At 39.8% G+C, this 16,872-nt stretch overlaps 2 protein-coding genes across 2 annotated transcripts; both read left to right on the forward strand.

Annotated features, from left to right (window-relative positions):
• Positions 1-81: 81 nt before the first annotated feature.
• LOC112560367 (adhesion G protein-coupled receptor L3-like) lies at positions 82-11,073 on the forward strand. The gene is made up of 22 exons (XM_025232188.1): positions 82-306; positions 640-750; positions 990-1,102; positions 1,598-1,801; positions 2,107-2,175; positions 2,414-2,579; positions 2,814-2,951; positions 3,244-3,322; positions 3,978-4,101; positions 4,538-4,596; positions 4,814-4,937; positions 5,105-5,214; positions 5,396-5,510; positions 5,940-6,090; positions 6,321-6,387; positions 6,731-6,794; positions 7,267-7,361; positions 7,739-7,880; positions 8,051-8,092; positions 8,704-8,832; positions 9,217-9,408; positions 9,668-11,073. Exons 1-22 carry the CDS (start codon positions 231-233, stop codon positions 9,851-9,853), a joined length of 2,556 nt encoding a protein of 851 aa, XP_025087973.1. The 5' UTR covers positions 82-230; the 3' UTR covers positions 9,854-11,073.
• Positions 11,074-11,348: 275 nt separating this feature from the next.
• Positions 11,349-16,626, forward strand: LOC112560563 ((S)-coclaurine N-methyltransferase-like). Its single transcript, XM_025232485.1, has 8 exons — positions 11,349-11,596; positions 12,214-12,389; positions 12,926-12,992; positions 14,147-14,211; positions 14,503-14,724; positions 15,211-15,411; positions 15,646-15,744; positions 16,213-16,626. Exons 1-8 carry the CDS (start codon positions 11,569-11,571, stop codon positions 16,375-16,377), a joined length of 1,023 nt encoding a protein of 340 aa, XP_025088270.1. The 5' UTR covers positions 11,349-11,568; the 3' UTR covers positions 16,378-16,626.
• Positions 16,627-16,872: the final 246 nt, after the last annotated feature.

Genomic DNA, 16,872 nt, shown 5'->3' on the forward strand with positions numbered 1-16,872 from the left:
ATCTCTTGGGACAGCTGAATCCTTTTTCTCGAAGTCTTATATGTAAAATAATGTTGCCTGTCCCAGCTGCCTGTGTGATGACCCATGCGCGAATGTCACGTGTCTCAATGGCGGCACCTGCCTCGTAGACGACCGTAAAAGGAACTCACTGTCAGTGCCCGGATGGTTATCTTCCCCCTGACTGTCATCCGGGGCCTTGCGTACCTTCCCCATGTCTGCATGGCACTTGCATGGATGATGGTCAAGGCAGCTTTGTCTGCACATGCAATCCTGAGTATACAGGGCTCTTGTGCTCTATCCTGACAGGTAAGCGATGAACAAACTGAAAGATCTAGTCCAGAGCTGATTTCTTCCTAGTGAATGAATAGAGCTCAGTGGAAATTACTATTCCCCAAAGTCTTAGAGAAAACCCCGCTTCTGTTCTCGAAGAATAAACCTAAAAACGCCATCACGTCCCAACAATAAAAATGTCGACAGTACGTCAATAACTTTCTAGAAATGCTTAACACACACACACAAAATACTACTACTGCGAAAACAAGCCAAGCATACTATACACAGACTAGTCTTCTTTGAGACGAGAAGTTTAGACAGTGAGAAATTCTGAAGATGACTGAAACCTCTTCTGCTCACTGACAGATGCTCCTCGCTGTATGGCGGAAGTTGACGTCACGGTGGGCAGCGGTATCCAGTGGTCGGACACGCTGGCAGGCCAGTACGACACGCAGCCATGTCCCAGCAACACAGAAGGTCAGCAAACGTGGCATCACTGATCTAAAACTACTGGACAGAGACAGACCATGCGCACGCTTTAATCAAACTTGCGGAAGCCACCACGCAGCCATCTTGCTACTCATAATGTCATATAAACCAGCATCGACCATCGGTCAATCAAACCCATCTTTTCACCTTTGAATAAAATGACAGCAATCATGAAACAAAATTTGAAAATGACATCCCATAACAGTTTATTTTCTGATTGCTAACAGGAAGTGCTACAAGAAATTGTATCGAGGACGACCTGTCTCCCACCAGAGGGCTCTGGCGACGACCAGATTTATCCCGCTGTGTGAGTCCAGCCCTCGTTACACTATTGAGTAACGTGAGTGTTACATCATTACATGGTTGACGGCTTACGTCTTAAATATTAAAGTTGAGTTACATAAAATAAAATGATGCATCGGTTGTGTTAAGCTCCTTTTCAAAAATATAAAACTTGATAAACATTCAGTAGTTTTACTTTTCTGTGTCAGTGAGGAGATAGGAATAGGTGTTTTGATCCCACATTTTTTTAAAACCTATGATTAATATATCTGACTACTGAAATATACATTTGACCTATGGATACTTTCTGTCACATATGGCACATAGATGAGACAAAAACGTTTTGTTTGACTGATTCCATCAGCGATCATGCCGCGTGTCAAACTGTTGTACTGACTCTAATGCACACGACTGCGAGGCAAGTCATAAGGAAGGCGTGAAGGAGAAGCCACTATGTTGTTTGTTAAAAACATTTTCCCAAAACAAGGAACGTCGCTAAGCCTCCTCGTCTCCTCGGTATCAAGTTGTAACCTATGACCTGTGATTCATACAGGCGGGGAATCGTGCCGGGATCCAGGAGGACTTGCTGTACAACCTCACTCGCGACCTTGACCACGCTACCTCGGTGGTAAAGAACAAGAGTGGACCCTCCCTCTTTCCGGGCGACCTTCTGGCCGCCTCCGACCTGCTGAGGCAAATCTCCGGAGGGGTCATCAAGGCCAAGTCGATAGATCATGACCCTGCAGGGATGGTCAAGGTACTGGCAGTATATGCATTTTTTTCTTTTTTGGGGGGAGGGGGCACGGCTTGAACAGAATGGAGTTATTTTGTATGCTTCTAGAAAATCTTGTTTATTTGTTCATGTCACTTCTCTCTCCTGACATTATTTTCACCATAATCATTCATGCAGCCGTGAGTCATACACACCTCATCACTACAATATTTTTTTCCTTTAAATTTTCTTCTTTTTTTCCACCCGAACCCCTAACCCATCCCGTTCACTAGTATCTGGTTTCTCCAGCGGTTTCCCTTCCTGATTATTGGATGTTGTGTGTGTTTCAGCACTTTCTGTCCACAGTTGACAACATTCTCAACCCCGCAGCCTTGGACGTATGGAAGAACGCCTTGGTGGTAAGTATGCCAGCTTTCTCATCTGTGTTGTGATGGACGTACCTTGGAGGTAACTATTTACCAAAGCCATTGTCATTCTATTTAATGAGTTTTAATGCAAGACTTCTTACAGATAGTTTGAAAGCATAAAAAAATAGAGGAAGTACTGTCAGAGGCAGTAGAGATGTATTAGCAGTATTTTTAGTAGAAGTCTTAACCGCTGCTTCCGGTGTTTGTTCAAAACCTTTCCTGTCCACAGCACCTCGTGGAAGTCAAAGTGACGTCCATAATTGCGTCATCACAACAGTTCACAGAGAACCTGATCCTACGTCATCCCAGCATGTTAAACATCAGTCAGCCGGGCGCTGGGACTGGCTCGCCGGAAGTTGCCTCTGCCGTCTTCTCTGCCAGCAGCGACAACGTAGGTACGTGAACTTGTCATGACTGACTGAAAAAAATGCCGACAAGAACACCAACCAAACCACAGACACCTCGCATGACTGACCTGTGACAACCTGAGTGAATTGCTCCTCACTTCCTCCCCAAACTCCGTCACCATGGCGACGCCGCAAGATGTTGCATCAGTGACATTAGTTTCTTAGTAACGTTGATGTGGTCGTCGGCGTCACTTTGCTTAATGTCGTCTGCTGGTGTTTCAGACCTGCGAGTCATGGAGTGGTGGGATTTGACCAGTGACGTCAGTCTTAGCCTGGAGTTCGCCAGACACGCCGACCTGCAGGGGGCGCAACTGACCCTGCCGCCTGACGTCATTACTATAACGCATGGCGACGGCTCAGGTAGCGATCGTCATTCTGATGTAACGTCTAGCGATGACAAAGGATGTGCGGGTAGCCGGGTAGGTCGCGAGTCATCAGGCTTCCTTCTGACGCCATCACGTAACATCTGAAATCGGTAAACGTGTGTAAGGTGCGACCATGATGGGACAGACACTCGACGCCATGCTGGCTTGGGAAGGGGATGTAACTGAAAGTTCATTACCGTCAGATATTGGTTTGTGATGCTTAGTGTGTATGTATGTGTGTATTATGGTTTTGCATCTGTTTTCATGTTTGTTTCCTCATTTTTCAGATCGTCCTTTGAGGTTGTATTCAGCTAGATTTACATCCGTGGCTCCTTTGTTTTCTCTGAAAGAAAATCGCTACAAGAAGTAAACACCGCTTTCTTATCCCTGTAACAGTCCAGTCCATCTTACACTGTTTACAGTTCCTTACATCCCTTCATACCTTCATCCTTTGCATTACATTCTACTCGAACTTCATCTTTATGTTGTTCAGTGTGCCTATGTGTACCTCACAGTCCGTTGTCTATTATATAATGTTCATTATCATCATTGGTGTCGCCTCTCTTGGTCGTGATGCTGCGCGATACATGCACACATTATGATTATTAGTCATATTATTATGCATATTTACTTCAGTTTAATAAGTCTATAGAAATATTTTAAAACAAATCCACGATAGTGTACAGGTACATGTGTGTTTTTATGATATAAAAATACAGTATGGCCAATATGTGGTGAAGATGTCGCCAGAATCTATTCCCTTTAATCTCCTACATAATCTTCCCTCTAGTGTGCTGGCGTGTCATCATACCTGCAATTGCCCTTGCGGAATAATAAAGTTGTATTGTATTGTATTGATATATAATTAACAAATACACGTTTAATATACATTTATGCTTCTAAACATACTTTAAACATCGTCTTCAACTTCTTGAGGTTTACAGTTTATTTGTAGTATTTGGATTACTAGATTTGCTTGAGATATTACTTCTTCTGTCATTGACTTGCACATGTCTTGCAGAGAAGACAGCACCAACATTACCAAGATCGTTACTTCTGACGTCATATCCGCGGAGGTGCTGGGTGTGCCAAAGAGTGCTTTCTCAAAATTCACACGACCTGTGAAGATCACCTTTCGTGTGACGGTAAGATCGAAATGCTAATAGTTTGTAGCGTGTGAGTAGTTTCTGACAAACTTATAATTTTGTTATGATTTACATTTTCGGTATTACATTTTTTTTTGTCGTTTGTCTATTCTATTCGTTAATTTTTTCTTTTGTTAGTTTAAATTTATGCGCCAGACATAAATAATGTTTTTCCTTTCCTCAGTCGTCCATAAATTCAGCACTTGCTGAACCGTGTGCACAGAGTTTAGTGAAATGTTAAACCTGTATCATGTGATTGATTGTGAGATACATTTACGAACCTGGTAGTTGCATATAGTTGTATACCAATAGCTTTTATGTAATAGCTTTTTTTATATATAAATGTTGCTGCAAAACAATTAATAGTTTAGTACATCCAGGCGTCTTGCTCTGATAAACAACTAGAGCGTTCCATCCATTCGTTCATTCATTTCAGAATTCTTCAAAACTACCAGATCTGAAGAAGTTTTGTGTCTTTATGAACATGACGGCAAGGTAACCAAGACATTTTCTTGTTTCAGTTTTGAATATTATAAGTTGAAGATCTCGAGATGGAATTCTATTAGCGTTCTGAGAGGAAAGTGTGGAGAGCAATTTGCATGCTTGTGTTTGTGTCGGAACCAGGTCCATCTCTTTCCAAGCACGAACATCACACAGAACACCACTCACATACCGCATTCAGAAGGTAGTAATCTGTACGAACTTGTCACAGATCCGCAGACGAGAGGTGGCTGGATGATGGATGCAACGTAGATGACGCAAACGAGACTCACGTGACCTGCTTCTGCTATCACCTGACCAATTTTGCAGTCCTTCTGGACGTCTACGACAATGCGGTTGGTATCAGTGTCACGTACACCCCACTATCTTTGAGGCTGGTATTAGAAGCACGCACGAGGGCGTATACACGTGCTTACGGTCCGCACCATTAGTTTTGTACAAACCTCAAACTTCAAGACCTTAATCAACCGAGTTCTACATCTGTAGTCTGTTCTGTTGATAGGACAAGCTGGATGAAGGAAATAGCGCGGCCTTGTCCTACATTTCCTACATCGGAGGGTCACTCTCCATTCTGTCCTGCGTTGTCGTCATTGCTGTTTTCGAGTACTTCCGGTACGTATCGTACTCCTGAAGTACGCTTCCTGTTAGTGTGTATATTTTCAGTACGTAAAGTTCATTGTGCTTATGATACGTCCAAATACACATTCTGTTATTAATAAGTGTTATAAAAAATTTAATGTTATAAATAGTTCTGTATCTGTTCTGGACGTTCTGTGTGTGTGTGTGCGCGCAGGCTGCGTAGTGACAGAATACGGATCCACGAGCAACTGGCGGTCTCTATTATCGCCGTTCAGGTCTTCTTCCTCATCGGTGTGGGGAGGACTGCAGCCGATGACGACTCGGCAATGGTAGGATAAACCGTGGATATACTAAGCAAATTGTGTGACTTCCTTTCCCATTTTCTCGGAATGGCCTTGCTAAAAATGTCAACATCCCTGGCCCCCTCTCTTTCCCATCCCTTCCCACTCAATGGTTAGCAGCACTACCTTACCGATCCCTCTACCCGTTTACAAAATAAAAGCACCCTAATCACGAGACTGGTGACAGCATTTGTTGTGGATTTTTAACTGAGGTAGGAAATTATGACAGAAATGCTTCATTGAGTTTGTAGGCATGCCTTGCTTTCTTCTCCCCCTTTCTATCTCTTTTTTACGGCAGTGCAGTGCTAATATCTGAAGCCCTTTTCAACAAAAGGAAATCGCAGTGCTCTGGTAGCTATTCTAGTCACCGGTTTGCTGTTTTGCGCTGCTTCAGTGTCTGTCTTTCCTACCGAACAGTGGGCATGCAAGACTGTGGCCATCCTCCTGCATTTCTCGCTGACCGCCCTGTTCTGCTGGATGCTGGTGGAGGGCCTCCACCTCTACGTCCTGCTGGTCAAGGTCTTTAAGCGAGGCTCCCATATCAAGAAGTACTGCGCCATAGGCTGGGGTAAGGATGCTTCTTCCCAAATGATGTAAAGAAAGTGAGTGAGTGCTCTTAGTGCACTCCAAGTTTGTACTGCTCAGATCCATATTCGTTTTTTACGATTCGCTGTACTATGAGACTGAAAGGTCAGTTGTTAGCTCTGAACTCATTTGCTGGGGAAACAGATTTTTTTTTAAGGAAATATTTCTCTTTTCATGGATGGCATTGTAAAATGGTTACTTACACGGTTACAGGTGCGCCTACGCTGATAGTGGCAGTATCAGTCGGTGTCTTCTTTGACAAATATGGAGACGGAGAAATGTGAGTTTGTTCGCGAATCGGTTAAATTGTTGTTATCATAATATTTGGTGGGGGTGTTTTCTTTTCCTTGTTCTCTTTAGCTGATAGTCTAAGAGTAATTTCTACAGGAACTCAGCAGCCAATGATTATCATTTACTCAGCTTAAGAGTCCGAAATTAAGTGCATTAATTGCACGTTGAAGATTCATCATCACTACTTTTATTCATGTTTCATGACTAGGTAAAATTAATTGAACATACTCCAGCTGAAGTTCTCTGGTATTTTGTTTCGATTCTCAGTAACAATGACTTGAACTCTCTGTTTACCAATGTTTCAATGTAGTTTGCTATTGTTTTGTTGGCAGATGCTGGTTGAACCATGAACCTCTGTTGGTGTGCTTTGTGCCCACAGTTTCTCTTGTCATTACAGTAAGCAGTTTGAGAAACTTTCCAACGCGCGAAACTCAGCAAAATATAGTGTATAGGTCGCTCCCTCCACCTCTTCCTCAACAAGTGGAAACGAACGTGTTACAAGGGAGGCTACTGTCATCGGTCGATTAAAGGAGATTATTACAATTCTCTCCCTTATACCGTTCGTGTTTATTAATTCGCTGTAGAGTCACAGCGTTGAAACAATTTTAACTGCGGGAGAAACCACATTTGTTTCCAAGATGATTAACTGTGAGTGTCTGCGTACAGTAACATCTCAATGGAAGCTTCTAGAACAGACTGCAGATTATTTTTCTGTTGAAACAGACATTCTGAACATTAAATTAATGGAGTAGGAGAAGTATAGGGAGGGTGCGAGTTGCCTGTTGCCTGTTATGAATATATTTTTTTTCTATAGACTTTTTTTTTAAGTTGATACCGCAATCTCTCCCATTTTTTGTGGTGTCGGCAGATTAACTCTGTAATCCTGGTGCTGGTCTTGAGGGTAATGTTCAAGTCGGTCAATTCTGCGGCCAAGGCCAACACTGAACAACAGTCCAGCGTCAGGTACATAGAAAGTGATAACGTGGCATACTTTCCACAGCGCAATAGAGGAAGGAAGCATTTATTAAGTTTATTTGTTTAGGACAATTTTTTCAAACTTTAAGTATCAACACATTTTGAATACTAATAGATATCATAAAACACTTTTCCTTCAGACTGCATTGTCTAAGAAAATCTTTGTCAGAATTGAGTTTGCGTATTGTGCTGTTCACTGCTTGTTGTCAGTTTTATTAGGTTGAACAAACAATCAAAGAGGATAGGTAATGGAGACAAAGAACAATCAGGATACAGAAAATAAAGGGCTTCTTCGCTTTTTAGTGGCTTCCCTCCTCCTTTCTTTTTATTTACCTTTTTAAACAGTGACGATTCGCATGTTGTAGGATGAGCTTGAAAGCCTCTGCCGTCCTGTTGCCCCTGTTGGGTCTCACCTGGATCCTGGGGTTTTTAGCTGTGGATACAGGTCACTCTAAAGTCATGATGTACATCTTTAATTACCTTTTCACAATCACCAATAGTTTCCAGGTAACTTATGAAAACAATTGTCCTTTTCTCAGCTCCACTATTTCTTGTTTGGTTGGCATATATCAGTGCATGGTTGTGTAGTCTGATCTAGACAGGTACTGGGGTTTTCTTACATGTCTTTTGTACTCTTGACGACAGAAGCACAATAATTTTGACGATTTATTTTTCAGGGAGTGATGTTCTTCGTTTTCCACTGTTTGCTGAATGTCGATGTAAGTAACTAACGCTACGGTAACATCACGTGTGTCGGTTGTTTCGTGAGAGATAATGTCACGTGACCTGCTTAGTGTCAGGAAAGGTTTTAGTGTCAGGGTAAAGTGTCTTCGCATTTCGCAACAGTCCTCCATAAGATCGAGCTGATTATTGCAAATATTTAAACACAGCAACAACTATCACAAACTAAATCACTAACAATGAAGTATCATTAACACGTCTTTTTATCGCAATAGTTTTTCATCGCAGTTTTATAGGAGACGATGGTGGATTTCTGTAGTATTGATGGTAGGGAGGTTGGGTGGAGGTAGTTGGCACCGAGATAAATGGAGGCTAAGTAAAGATTTTAAAACATATTTTTCCCCCTCCTCATCATCGTCATTATATTCATTGTCGTCATCAACGCCGACAACATCCCCATTATCATCAACATCATTATCCATTGATTCAGGAGTAAAGTAGTAGCGTCACTGACGACTATTAAGACCCCCCTCCTGTTACAAGCACCGACCCGTCCATTACTGTCCGTCCCCCTGCTCCTTCTTTGCGGCGTATTGTTTCAAAAGCCTGACTTGCTGAGGTCGTCTGCAAGTTCATGTTCGCTCCACAGGTGCACAACGCTTACGAGCGGCGATACAGACAGAGGAAGAAAGCCGTGTCCTCTCTGGAAACAACAACAAGAAAGAACTCGGACGCCTCCACATACCTCGCTGACACCTCGCCCTCGGCCAAGGCCTTGGTAAGAAGACACATCTGTTGTCGATGATCTCGTCTGAAGCAGAGCATCAGAAAAAGAAATTTTCACACAAACACACAGCTGTTTTAACGAAGCTTAGAAGATTTCGGATTTTGTTTTTAACAGAAAGTTTCTTCTGTTTGTTTGTTGTTTGTTTGTTTCTTAAGATGGATTTGTTATAGGTGAACCTATGCTAGAAAACTGCTCAACACACGAATGCGCATTCGATCTTTGCTTGCTGCTTACATTAGGCAGAGAGCAAGGCTAAAGAATCATTTCACCGTTCCATCATAAAAAAAATCTTTCTTGACCATAGTATTCCTTTTGTTTTTCCCCTTTTACGGGTTTTGATGCAAACGCCAACGATAGATTTTTTTAAACTTACAGAGCAAAGCGATATTGTCAGACATGTCAACGATACACAGGAGACCGTCGACGGCCCACAACCGCTTCTTTCTGCTGAACCGTCCTCAGGCACAAGATGACCTCACTCGCATGACCTTTCAACCCGTGTTCGCGCTTGCAGCCAAGAGTGGCGAACTTGCAGCTTCCGAAGCAAATTCGTCAAATGACCAGCAGGTACAGAGACGACACAGGCGGGCAGGAAAAATCAGCATAAAGAAAATGATTGGGGACAGATGAACTGGAAAAAAAGGAATGAATGTACTGACGGAAGAATTGTTAGAGTGTGAGCATGTGATTTATTATTTTGAATATTTTGTTTGACGTGTGAAGTGGATAGTAGACAACTTGCGTGCGTGAATGTGCAGTTGTGTGGAAGTGAGAGCGTGATTCCTCTTGTCACACCCGAGGTCATGAACTCTACTATTTTCTACAGACGTTAGAGAATGATCGGGTCTGGGGTGGACAGAACGACGGACCGAGTGCGAGGAACGGCCAGCCCCTTGCAGTCTTGCCAGCTGCTACCAGCTTCATTCGCTTCCCGCATCAGCCGGAAGTGGTGAACCCGGGGAACGTGGTGCACGGCATCCCTGAAAACAACAGCCGCGTACGCTTCAGCTAAATGACCCCTCACCTCCGACCTCCCACGTTGAAGCCAGAGGCTTCTGCAGTGCTACTGAAGAAGACAAGCAGAGACATCCGACGTCTTTGTGAACGTCTTGCAAGTGCTCTGACTGGAGATTTTATTCAGGAAAAGTTTCAAATCAATGACATTTCAGACCAGTGTCATAGATTAGCAGCCAGCGCCAAAAAAGAGAAACAAAATGAGGTGAATCAGGCATTTGTTCCCAGCAAATGAACTGGCGGTCTTCTTCAAAAACAAGGATTTGAAACTGTGATGTACGTACGGCACTCACAACTACCATGAAAGAGTAACGACTTATGGAAATATCTTATCAAAGGCTAATAACTGCATACGATGCCCTGTTCTTGGATAAAATAAGAAACTGTCTTCATAAAAATGTATATATTCATCTCAAATGAATTCTGTTTCTCACATTTTAGTTGTTGATTCACCAAGCAACCGAGAACACAAAGAGATATTCTTCTGGTAAGAACCCAGTGATTTATATACTTTTCCTTACGTCCCGAGGGACAGTATAAAAGATCACACAAAAGGAGTTTTGAGGACAGTATAAGCGAACACACATAAAGAGTTTAAAAGACCTATAGTCAATCCCTAAAGAAGTTTCTTATAAGACATGAAAGAGAAAACGAATATTTGTCCCACGAAGTAAAATGACAACCAATTCAATAAAGAAAAAAAGATTGAACTGCCTGCAGACTTTTCCACCTGTCCTCTGTTCCTTTTATATAAATCCTATGCATAATCAATATTTCTAAACTCTTGCATAATGCAAATGTCATGTTTTGTCGATTTGTTTTTTTTTGTTTTTTTTTTTTTTTTGAAACGAACATCTCATTTTGTTCAAATCCATTTTGTGACAGTTCTTTTTCTGTTGAAAGATTGTCTACCGCACAATAGAACTCGGAATGTAAGAGCGGCTTTGTTATCATTGTTGGAATCTTCATAGAATCCGACATAGTATATCAAACGTTTATCAGTTATAAAGCAGAAGAGTGCAGCCTGTCAAATGCTCATATTTCATTATTCACTGACAGATGCTCTTTTAAAACTTGTTGTCTAGTCAGGGAGAAGCTTCGAGTACGACATACGAGGAGTCTATGAGAGACAAAGTCATCTTTGTAAACAATTTGCACTTTAACATCTCTTGCTCTTAACTCATTTAGTCTGCAATAAAATGAGTGCAGCCAGCAAGAGACTGAATTCAGCTGTGTGTATGTGTATGTCTATGTGTGTGCGTGTGTGTGTATGTGCGTGAGAGAGAAAGAGTTTTGGTTTGATGCACTCGGGGAGGGCAGCCTATATTATCTATACAGCCTCATTGTAAAAGAAGTGTAAGACTGACTCACAAAAAAGGGGGCGTGCATCAGAAGATTGAACTCTCATGACAGTCAGTTATACTTTCGTAGCAGTATTCTAGATATATGTCAAGTACATACATAACTTGCTACACACACACACACAGCCAAGCACGGACTGACACACCTGCACCACACACAAGCCTCGTCCCATTAGCACACGCGCACATTGGCGATGGCAAGGGTGTGCCCAGGTGTAGGACAAAATATATGAGAGAGGACTCGCGCCCTTAAAGTGGCGATCAAAGTGCATACTGTTCAAAGGTCTGAAGTTCTCCAGTCTGTACTTTATGTTGACCTCATAAACCCAGCGACTCGCGCTCACACCCAAACATGGAAGCCGACGCTGCGCTGAGAGAGGGTAACTACTTTATTCTGTTTCTTGAGATCATGTGTTTAATCAGTATAGTGAAAAGGTTGTGTGTTACAGCGACAGATAGACAAAAATATTATATTCTTGTAAAGTCACAGACAACTGGAGAAGAAATTATATGAACTGCTATTGTGGGTGTATATATGGCGTTGCCAGCTTTCAACAAATACAAACTATTAACAGGTCAAATTTCACAAGCGTCTCTAAATTTAATTATATATACATGTATGCAAATAACTAGTGATAAGAATAGAATACCTTGCTTGAAAAGGCATCAGTCTATATATAGGATTACTAAATAATTATGCAAGGGTTATCATTCATGAGAGAATTTAACCAGGCAATCACTAAGGTACTGATGATAACAGATTACAGTGTGAATAAACTGTATCTTTCTGCTGTTTGCACATTGTTTATATTAACATACGAACATTATAATGGTGTGGGGTTGCATTTGGATGAAATGTTTTGCATATGTATACATCAGAGTGTGAAATAAATGTTACATAATCATTAAGGGACACCTCTGTAATACATCTATAAAACTTCATTTGTCTTTATGTTTAACGTTATATTTACAGTGAGATTAACTGATAACTGTGCAGGTGTTCGTAGTAACATGGAGATGTGGATCAGAAAACTGGAATGTGATGGTGATGTGGAAAAGCAACATATTTTTAAGAAGAAGTTTATCAGTCGCCTGCGCCAGTCAGTCATTGCTGAGGCCACGGATAAAGCAAATGAACAACACTATGAAGTTCCAACAGAATTTTTCCAAACAGTGCTGATTTTTCTTGCATCATACTATTTGCATATTCCATACATAATTTGTAACTTATTATATGTTGTACATATAGTCATGTATAGCCACCCTTAAACACACTCATGGTAGACAATCTGTCCAGACCTCCAATAATTTGTTGGTGCTGCACTAACATCCTTACAAGAGTGAAGACATGTCATTCTTTTATACTGAAGATAATTTCAACATAGCAAGACTGTAAAGATTAAACTAATCTGAAATTTGCTTTTGTTTTGTATAAACAAGAGATAGTAAATTATACAATGTACTATTTCTGAGAGGATAGAGTAATTGATAAGTAGAACAAGAATATATGCATGATTAAGTGCACATATTTACATAGGTAGAGATGTGAGAGCACACAGTAGGGTGAGGAAAAAAAAGACTGCAAAAAAAAAAAAGACAAGAGATAAAGTTTTTTTAATATTTTAAAAATATTAAAAGACCCGTATTGCTTTAACATTCAGAAGCTCACAAAGTCACTTAGTCATTTGAAGCCATCCTTTATGTTGCAGGTTCTTGGCAGCCGCCTGAAATATAGCTGCTGTTACTGGCCAGAGAATGTGACAACACTTGATGAAGGTAGTATTTTATACAGGCCTGTGATGAGCAAGAGCATGAGAAGAAACTGCATCAAAGATATTTTTTATATATGATGTTCAGGGCTTCTGCTAAGGCTGAATTCTTTGGGGTCCCAGGGACCCCTTCAGATTTCTAAGGGGTCCCAGGCTAACTCTAAGGGGTCCCTTTACAAAGTTGAAAAAAAAAACCAACAAATCAACCACTTTAGTTCAACTGCCTTTCATGCACACAAAGCACTGTAATGTCTTGTCAGAAACGGCGAGATTTCTGTGCCGTGAAAAGTTTGCAAGCTTCTGTGATGAGCTTATGCTCACTGTACTTGAGGTGCTCACTTTCTTTCCGTTACTGAGATGATTTTAACCATGCTGTCCATGATGGAACTCTTCCCGGTAAGGGGAAAAAACTCAGTGCAACTGTGCAAGGGAAGTAACTCTCACCTTGTAGCAGACGACAATAATAGATTGGACGTCAGACACTACACTTACCCAATTTTGTATCTGTTCTTAGCCCAAATTTGAAGGGTCCCCTGGGACCCCGTTGACGAAAATTGAAGGGGTCATCCGAACTTTTAATGCGTACTGTACGCAATTTTTTGCGTAAGCAGAAGCCCTGGATGTTGTCTGTCAGCAGTTGTGGAGAAAACACATAAGACCTTTAAGTGGTTTTATTTTTTTCATTTCAAACTGATTGTAACAGTGATAAAATTTCTTACTTTTCTAGTCTCTTTTGTGTAAATATTAAACACAGATCTTTAAGCACTTTATCCCTTTTGTTAAGAGTTTTGTGCTGATTCATTAGGAATGTAAAATGAATATTAAAATAAGAAACAAGCATATGCATCAGCATGTTAGTAGAACAGTCTGAGAAATGAGAAGCTGTTATCTAAACTGCCTTGAAATGCTAAACAAAACTAAATGGAAATGCTTTTCATTTAGACTTAGACGGGAAGATATAGCAAGCTTAAAGATAGTAGACAAAAGGTACCAAACTGATTTGCTGCATGAGGAGCCATTCTTTATGGCAAAAATATGCTACATATTCATGTGTGTGTAGTAAATAAAGTTTGTAAATAAAGAGAGTTTGTGAAAACATTTACAAATATTTTTGAATGTGATTACTGTTCTTGATCTTTCTTCAAATTTTTGCTACACTAGCTGAAATTGCTTCGCTGCAAAAGTACTGTGAACTTGCTCAACTGGAGGATGGACAGGAAGTAATGGTAAAAAAAATTCGTTTGCACTGCTTCAGTTGACCAGTCTTGCCTTAAATGACTATTTGTAATCATCAGGTAATTTAGGTGTGACAGGACTAAGTATTCTCCCTTACATGATTTTGTTTCACAAAAGTGTGCATCCAAAAGATACACATGACATCTGTTTACTACAGCATGATGATCAATGTATTTGTGATTCGAAGAAAAAAGTTGAAAATGCCATACCTAAAGACATAATTTTCTTTTCTTACTAAAAGTAGTTTTCATTTTAAATGTATTTTAAAAAAACCTGTACAGGACCTTGGTTGCGGCTGGGGCTCTTTTGGACTCTACATTTGTGAACGATTTCCCAAGTGCCATGTGACTTGTGTATCAAATTCCAACACACAGAGACAGTTCATTCAGTCTCTTGCACAAACAAAAGGCTTCTCAGACCGTCTTGAGGTTGTGACAGCTGATGCTAACATGTTCGTTACTTCCAAGAAGTATGACAGAATTGTATCCATAGAGATGTTCGAGGTGAGTGAAACTATACTATATACATTATGCTATAATGATGCATCTTAAATCTTTTATGTTTTTACAGCATTTTTCTTTCATTTTGAATTCTCAACGAAGCATAAATTATGTCTGTCTTATAGTTCAATAAGTTGATATGATTCTGTTATGATATTATATGTATATGAACATTGAAGGTATGGGATGAGAACAAGAGTAATCAAATTCTGTCAGACAAAATATATTTGCATGCTCTGAGAAGTTTATAAATGTATTTGAAAATACTTTGTTAGTGTGTGACTCAGGTAAACCAGGATAGAGAGATTAGTAGCAGTTCCTTGTTATCAATATGCTGTACTAAGAGTTCACTGCTTTAATTACAGAGTAAGAGACAAAATATAAAGGTAGCACATCATAGTTATTATATTATTATTTTGATGATAATAATACATTGTAGCATAATGATAAGAGAAATATAACACTGGTTTTTTTTTTGTTTGTTGACAGCACATGAAGAATTATGAGATGCTTTTCCAGCGAGTGAGCTCATGGTTAAAGCCTAGTGGCTTTCTTTTTTTGCAAGTCTTTTGTCACCGCCAGTATCCATATGCATTTGATGTCAAACCAGGGTCTGATACCGAATGGATGGCAAAGAATTTCTTTACTGGCGGAACAATGCCGTCTATGGATCTCTTCTTGCATTTTCAAGTATGGGGCTGACAGATTGGTATAAAGTTTACTTTTTTATTAATATATAACATCAAAAAGTTCAGGAAGATTCTTATAGCTATTTCTTGGCTGTTTTGTCATTGTGTGTGACTGGTAGAGTGATAAACAGTAATGATTATATCAGAAAACAAATCACCAAATTCTTTTTAAAAATAAAGAGAATTTAAAGAGTGAGATATTCATTAGCTACAATATTTTATTTCTATTTTGCAGAAAGATGTCACTCTTGTAGATTTTTGGGTGCTAAACGGTCAGCATTACAGCAAAACGCTTGAGGCTTGGCTACAAAAGATGGATGCTAACATAGACAAGGTAACTGGCATCATTTGGTGTTGTGCAAGTCTTTCTCTTCAATGGCAGAAATGTTTAGGCTTTTAAAATATTAAAGATTCTATAATAAATTTATTTTTTCAGTATATCAACAAAGTCCTAAACTGTCATTCACTTTGCACAAACTGTTAATTCACTTGATGTTGTTTTTGTCGACTTACATCCTCACCATTGGGAACAATTAAGTTGTCTCCCTCGTCATTGGTAGCAGATTATATTGACATAATTAGACTTTAGCCAGTTTAGGCAGTAAATTTTCCGCTGTCGCATTCTCCTCAAGAAGCCCACTGCTAGATTCCCTAGATGGTCAACAATACTGTAGTGTTTAGCAATTACACTATTCAAGTATGATGCAGTTATTCTTAGATCATTTGATGGAAAACAAGTTTATAGTTGCCAGAATTTTTGTGGCAATTTTTACCACTAAACTCATTTGTTGTGTCTTCCAAGGTGATGGAAATCTTCACAAAGGAATACGGCTCTGATGCAGAACAACAGAAATCCAACTGGAGGCTCTTCTTCATTTTTTGTTCAGAAGTGTTTGGATTTAAAAAGGGAAATGAGTGGCACATATCTTACCAGCTATTCAAGAAAAATATCCCTAGTTTAATGTGAAGGACCCATTTGTGTTTTTCACCTTTTTTTTTTTTGATAATTCAGCTTGTCATTTTCTTTATAAGAATGGAAACTTTTTTTATAAATTCAAAATTAACTTGAAAAGTATATACGTTTAAAATTTCAACGCTATTTCTTGCTGAAATACTTCAAAGAGTAAACTTATATAAAGTATTGACTCAACAGACTTATCTCCCGTTTTAAAGTACGATCACTGAGGTGAAAAATAAATTTTTTTATGTTTAAGAATTACTTGTTTTCAGTGGAGTTGTTTCATAAAAATAGTTTCATTCATATTCATACTAAAACTGTGACTGGAGAAATGCAATGCATTTGACTTCTCAAAATTAAAAAAAGGTCACCTCAAGTGTTTTATTCATAGTCATATTATTTTAACGCGTCCATAAAGGTGCCAGTAATGAAATAAAATCTTAGAAGCACAATCATGAACTGTAAAGAAACTCTTTAAGTAGTCAAGACAGCCACTATTGAAAT

This window comes from Pomacea canaliculata, linkage group LG3, assembly GCF_003073045.1.
Source record: "Pomacea canaliculata isolate SZHN2017 linkage group LG3, ASM307304v1, whole genome shotgun sequence".
NCBI classification, from domain to species: domain Eukaryota; kingdom Metazoa; phylum Mollusca; class Gastropoda; order Architaenioglossa; family Ampullariidae; genus Pomacea; species Pomacea canaliculata.